General features: G+C 71.8%; 1 protein-coding gene across 1 annotated transcript in view; it reads left to right on the forward strand.

Annotated features, from left to right (window-relative positions):
- Positions 1–1205: 1205 nt before the first annotated feature.
- The window catches only part of AMHR2 (anti-Mullerian hormone receptor type 2), a 5078-nt gene continuing 287 nt past the window's right edge, over positions 1206–5996 (forward strand). Inside the window, 12 exon segments of the mRNA XM_055792386.1 lie at positions 1206–1356; positions 1843–1941; positions 1943–2004; positions 2006–2069; positions 2812–2926; positions 3016–3135; positions 3138–3172; positions 3726–3873; positions 3947–4056; positions 4058–4084; positions 4846–4983; positions 5894–5933. Coding sequence (XP_055648361.1) covers positions 1231–1356; positions 1843–1941; positions 1943–2004; positions 2006–2069; positions 2812–2926; positions 3016–3135; positions 3138–3172; positions 3726–3873; positions 3947–4056; positions 4058–4084; positions 4846–4983; positions 5894–5933 — 1084 coding nt within the window. The 5' untranslated portion in view covers positions 1206–1230.

Here is a 5996-nt window from a genome sequence, read left to right on the forward strand (position 1 = left end):
CGTTGGTGGCCGGGGGGAGGTGCTGGGAGGCCAGAGCCTGGGTCCCTTCCCAGCTGCTGCGCTTGACCTTGGCCTTGAGAAGCAGCTACAGAGGCGCTGGGACGGAGCAGCGCTGCAGGGGGGGGGGCTGGGGAGGGGGGTCCAGCCTGGCCCCCTGCCCCTTCCCTGGGCTTGGGGGTCCCCTTGCCAGCACCATGGGGTGCCCCAGTGATGGTTGCGGTGTCCCCAGGCTGCTGGGGGGGGTGGGGGGGGCCACCTGCCCCTCTCCCACCTGCGCCCCCAGCCCCGCGGGACCCCCCGGCGGTGCCGTCCTCGTCTGCCTCTGCCACGGCCACCTCTGCAACGGCAACGCCAGCGGCACAGGGACGGGGCTGGGGGGGCCCCAGCATGGCCCAGGTGCTGGGGGGCACTGGGGGGCTGGATATGATCCACCAGGAGGCTGGGGGTGCTGGGGGACGCTTGGGGAGAGGGGCTGGGGCTGCATGGGGGACTGGGGGGACCCATGGGGACCTTCAGGGGACACCTAGTGGGCTGTGGGACCCATGGGGGGGCTGGAGGCCTGGGGGGGAGCGACTTGGGACACATAGGGGACCTGGGGGCGGACTGGGGGGACCCATCGGGGGGACCTGGGACCTATAGGGGACTGGGGAACCTGTGCGATCCAAACAAAAGGGGGCCACACACCCGGCCACCTGCGTCCCCACCAGGCGTGGGGGGGGCCCCGTGTCACTGCAGCCTCTGTCCCCAGTGCCCGGCCCTGTGGGGGCTGTGGGGCCCCTGTGGCTGTGGGGTGCTGGCCCCCTCCTCCTCCTCCTCCTCACCTGCCTGGCCATCCTCGGTAGGGATGGGGACATGGGGTGGGATGTGGGGACCCCCAGGCACAGCCCACCCCCTACCCTGTGCCCCCTGGGTGTGGGTGTCTCCAAATGCTGCGTCCCTGGTGTCCCCAGGGTGCAGGTTTCCCAGGGTGGGGGTGGCCCCAAGCATCATGTCACCCCTGGGGCAGGGGGGTCCCTGGTGTCCTGGGGAGCCCTGGGAGGAAGGTGCCTGGGGGGGTTGTCCCCGGTTTCCCCTGGATGCAGGCGTCCCTGGGTGTGGGGGTCCCAGGGTGCCACATCCCCCCTGTCCCCAGGGTGGGGGGGCTCCTGAGAGTCTCTGGTGTCCCGAGGTCCCCCCGGGTTATGGGGGGTCCCTGGGGGGGGGGGGGGGGGCTCTGTCCCTGTGTCCCACATGTCCCTGTGCCAGGGCTGCGATGGGCAAGGACCCACGCAGAGCAGCCACCCCGGGGGTGCCAGGGGGGTCGAGGCTGCCCCAGAGCCCCCCAGCCCAGACCTGCCTGCACTGCGCTTCCTGCAGGTAACAGGGCACCTGCGGGACGAGGGGCACCCATGGGGTGGGCACCCACGGGCTGAGGGACACCCATGGGGAATCCCGGGGGGGCCACCCATGGGTGCCTGGGGCTCCCTGGGTGTGGGGGTGCCAGGGGACACCTGGGTCTAGGGACACCCATGGGTGCCTGGGGATCCCTGGGGGAGGGGGGTACCTGGGGCTGGGGACACCCATGGGTGCCTGGGGATCCCTGGGTGTGGGGTGCCTGGGGACACCCATGGGTGCGGGGGCATCCCTGGGTACAGGGGCATCTGGGGCTGCTCAGGAGTGGGAGGCACCTGTGGGTGCCCAGCACTGAGGGTAGGAGCTTGGGGCTCCGGGGGTCACCCATGGGTGCCCAGAGCTGCTTGTCCCTGGAGCTGGGGCCACCCAGCCCCGGATGGGATCCCACCACCCAGCGGGGACATGCTGGGTGTCATGATGGGCACCCATGGGTGCTGTGTGCACCGGCAGGTGCTGCAGGCCGGACGCTTCTCAGCGGTGTGGCAGGGCACCCTACAGCAGCGGCCGGTGGCCATCAAGGCCTTTGTGGCCGGGGCGGCCGAGCGCTTCGCAGCCCGAGCGAGCCGTGCACGGGCTGCCCCTGATGGAGCACGACAACGTGGCACGGCTGCTGGGCACGCGGGGCGGCCGGGCCTCGTGCCCATGGGGGGCTCCTTGTCCTCCAGCTGTACCCTGCCGTGAGTGAGGGGGGGGGGGGGGCACGGGGTGCCGGGGGTGCCCATGGGTGTGCGTGGGGGGCTCAGGGTGCCCATGGGTGTGTACAGGGTGCTGGGAGCGTGCATGGGGTGCTGGGGTTTGCTGAGGGTGCACATAGGGTGCTCAGGGTGCACATGGTACGCACAGGGCGCTGAGGGGTTGTGCATGGTGTTCTGGGGGTCCTCAGGGTGCACATGGGTGTGCACAGGGTGCTGGGAGGTTCTGCATGGGGGGCTGGGGGGTGCACATGGGTGTGCATGGGGGTGCTGGGGGGAGCGTGCATGGGGTGCTGGGGTGCACATGGGTGTGCACAGGGTGCTAGGGGTGCGCATGGTGTTCCGGGGGTCCTCAGGGTGCACATGGGTTGCTCAGGGAGCACACGAGTGTGCACAGGGTGCTGGGAAGTTGTGCATGGGGGGCTGGGGGGTGCTCAGGGCACACACTGGGTGCTCAGGGTGCATACGAGTGTGCACAGGGGGTGCAGGGGGTGCTGGGGGTGCTCTGGGGGTGCATGGGTGCTCGGGGTGCCTGTGGCTGCAGCGGGGGTGCTCTGGGGTGCACAGGGTGGTGCGTGGGCTGCTGGGGGTGCTCACACAGGCCGTGCCACGGCCACGCACCCACCAGAACACGGGGTGCCCCCGCAAGCAGCGGGGGGCAGCTGGGTGCATGCATGGGGGGGCGGCTGCCCTGTGTCCCCACGTGTGTCCCCACGCGTGTCCCCAGGGCTCCCTGCGACACTTCCTGGGGCAGCACGTGGGGACGTGGGCCGGCAGCGTGCGCCTGGCGCTCTCCCTCGCCCGCGGCCTCGCCTTCTTGCACCAGGAGCTGTGGCGCGATGGTGAGTGCAGCCGCTCCTGCACCCGCCCAGCCTCTGCAGGGGTGTCCCCCTCTGGTGACCCCCCACAAATTCCCCCCCCCCCCCCCCAGGCCTGTACAAGCCCAGTGTGGTGCACCGAGACCTGAGCAGCCAGAACGTGCTGGTGCGGGAGGACGGGACTTGTGCCATCGGTGACTTCGGGCTGGCTCTGGCGCTGCCACCGCGCGCGCCCAGGCTGGCGCCCGCCATGCCATGCCCATCCGCAAGGTGACAGGGACAGGGACACGGGTGGGGCGGGGATGGGACCCCCTCACACTGCTGGTGCGTGTGCAAGTGCAGCCCTGGTGCAAGCCAAGCCCTCGTGCATGTGTGAGGACAGGCGCAGTGCTGGGGGGGCCTGCAAGCACACGCACGGCCCTGGTGCAAGCTGGGACCTGGTGCACCTGCAAGTACAGCCACGGTGCAAGGCTCACCACGGTGCCTATGCACGCATGGCCCTGGTGCAAGCCTTACCCTTGTGCATGTGCACACAGCTGCGGTGCCGGCTGGGACCTGGTGCACGTGCAAGCACCACCCTAGTGCAAGCCTTACCCTGGTGCCCACGCATGCACGGGCCTGGTGCGAGCCTCACCTGGGTGCAGGCCTTACCCTGGTGCATGTGCAAGCACAGTCCTGGTGCAAGGCTTACCCTGGTACATGGGGCCTTGGTGTAGGCTGGGACCTGGTGCTCATGCAAGCACGACTCTTGTGCAAGCCTTACCCTGGTGCCTGTGCATGCACGGGCCTGGTGCGAGCCTTACCCCGGTGCCTGTGCATGCAGGCGGGCACCCAGCGGTACCTGGCACCCGAGATCCTGGATGAGAGCCTGGACCTGCGGGCATGGGGCCGGGCGCTGCGGCAAGCGGATGTCTACGCGCTGGCACTGCTCCTCTGGGAGATCCTCTCACGCTGCCAGGCCCTCAGCCCTGGTGAGCACCCATGGGTGCCCCCCTGCTCCCTTGGACCCCCCACATGCCAACTGACCCCCACCCTCTCCCGCAGGAGCACCCGTGCCGGCATTCCGGCTGGCGTACGAGGCGGAGCTGGGTGCCAGCCCCACGGGTGCCCAGCTCCGGCGCTTGGCCGTGGAGGAGCGGCGGCGGCCACTCATCCCCCCCCGCCTGGCACTGTGCCCCCCAGGTCAGCCCTGACAGGCACCCATGGGGGGGGTGTCCTGCCCCAGGGGGGTCCCTGCCTGGATGCCCAGGGGTGTTTGGGGGGGGTCTGGGGGGGTTCCAGCCCTGGTGAGGTCCCTGCCTGGGTACCCAGGGGTGTTTGGGGGTGCCCAGGGGTGTCTGGGGAGAGTCTCTACCCTTGGGGGGTCCCTTCCTGGGTGCCCAGGGATGCTGTGGGTGCCCATGGGCAGTGGTGACGCGGGGTGTCCGTGCCCAGAGGGTCCCGGGGTGCCTTCGGGTGCCCATGCCTGGGGGGGTGTCCCTGCCTGGGTACCCAGGGGTGTTTAGGGGTGCCCAGGGGTGTCTGGGGAGGGTCCCTACCCTGGGGGGGTCCCTGCCTGGGTGCCTAGGGGCTTTTGGGGGTGTCTGGGGGGTCTCAGCCTTGGAGGGGACCCTGCTTGGGTACCCAGGGGTGTCTGGGGAGGGTCCCTACCCTGGGGGGGTCCCTGCCTGGGTACCCAAGGGTGTTGGGAGTTGTGGCTGGGGGTGTCCAGGGTGCCCTGGGGTTCCCCTGTCTGGGGGGGGACACGACAGCCCAGAGGGTCCCAGGGGTGCCTGGAGGTGCCCTTGCCTTGGGGGGGTCCCTGCCCAGGTCCCCAGGGGCACCGAGGGTGCCCCTGCTCGGGGTGGGGAGGGGTGGTCTGTTTGGGGGTTCCATGCCCGGCGTGAGGGTCCCTTCCCGGAGCTCCCCACGTGGGGGCTCCGCGCTGAGCGGGGGTCCCGCAGCCCGGGGGGGCGCTGCCCGAGCTGCTGGAGGACTGCTGGGACCCCGACCCCGAGGCGCGGCTCTCGGCCGAGCGGGCGCTGCAGCGGCTCCAGCGCTTGGCAGCCGCCCCCGCGCCGCCCCCCGGCGCCCCCCGGCAGGTGCGTGCGGGGGGAAACTGAGGCACAGGGGGGCGGGCGCTCCCGCCCGGCAGGGCCCCCGCCCCGCCCCCCGCCCCGCCCCCGGGAGGAGCCACTCGGCGCCCCGCCCCCCCGGTACCCTCGGGCGGGGCCGCGGCCGGAGCGCAGGCGGCAGGTGGGAGCGGAGCCCCCCGGGACCCCCAACTCCCCCCCGGGACCCCCCAACTCCCCCCCGGCACTCCCAGACCCCCCTGCTCCACCTGTGCACCCCCCAGATTCGGCCTGCACCCCCCTGGCACCGCCCCGCACCCCCAACTCCCCCCGGCACCCCCCCCCCGCGCCCCCAACTCCCCTCCCGGCACCCCCAGACCCCCCCTGCTCCGCCTGTGCACCCCCAGATCTAGCCTGCACCCCCCTGTCACCCCTCCGCACCCCGAAATCCCCCCCGGCACCCCCCCAGCACCCCCAAATTCCCCCCGGCACCCCCAACACCCCCCAGATTCTCCTACTCCGTCTGTGCACCCCCAGATCTAGCCTGCACCCTCCTGGCACCCCCCTGCGCCCCCAAATCCCCCTGGCACCCCCCAGATTCCCCCTGCACCCCTCTGTCCCCTTCTGCACCACCAGGTCCCCCTTGTGACCCCCCAAATCCCCCCTGAAGCCCCTGTGCACCCCCTGTCCCTTCTGCACCCCCAGCCCCCCCCACCGCAGCCCCTGTGCATCCCCCATTCCCCCCGGCACCCCCAAATCCCCTGAGCCACCGACCCTGCAGGCCCTGACCCCCAGAGACCCCTGAGCCCCCCCAGCCACCCCCCGCACCCTGCAATATCCCTCTGCCCCCCTCTGCTCCCCTGGATCCAGCCGGGGGGGGGTCCCCAGGGACCCCTCCTGGGGTGTTCGGGGGCCCCCACTCACCCCTGTGCCCCCCCAGGTCCTGGAGCTGCCAGCTGCCATGTGGGACTCTGGTGCAGGTAAGGGGGGGGAGGGACCCTCAAAGTGGTGGGGGGGCTGCCCTGACCCCCTCGGGGCAGCGA

This window comes from Falco peregrinus, chromosome 19, assembly GCF_023634155.1.
Source record: "Falco peregrinus isolate bFalPer1 chromosome 19, bFalPer1.pri, whole genome shotgun sequence".
Lineage (NCBI taxonomy): Eukaryota > Metazoa > Chordata > Aves > Falconiformes > Falconidae > Falco > Falco peregrinus.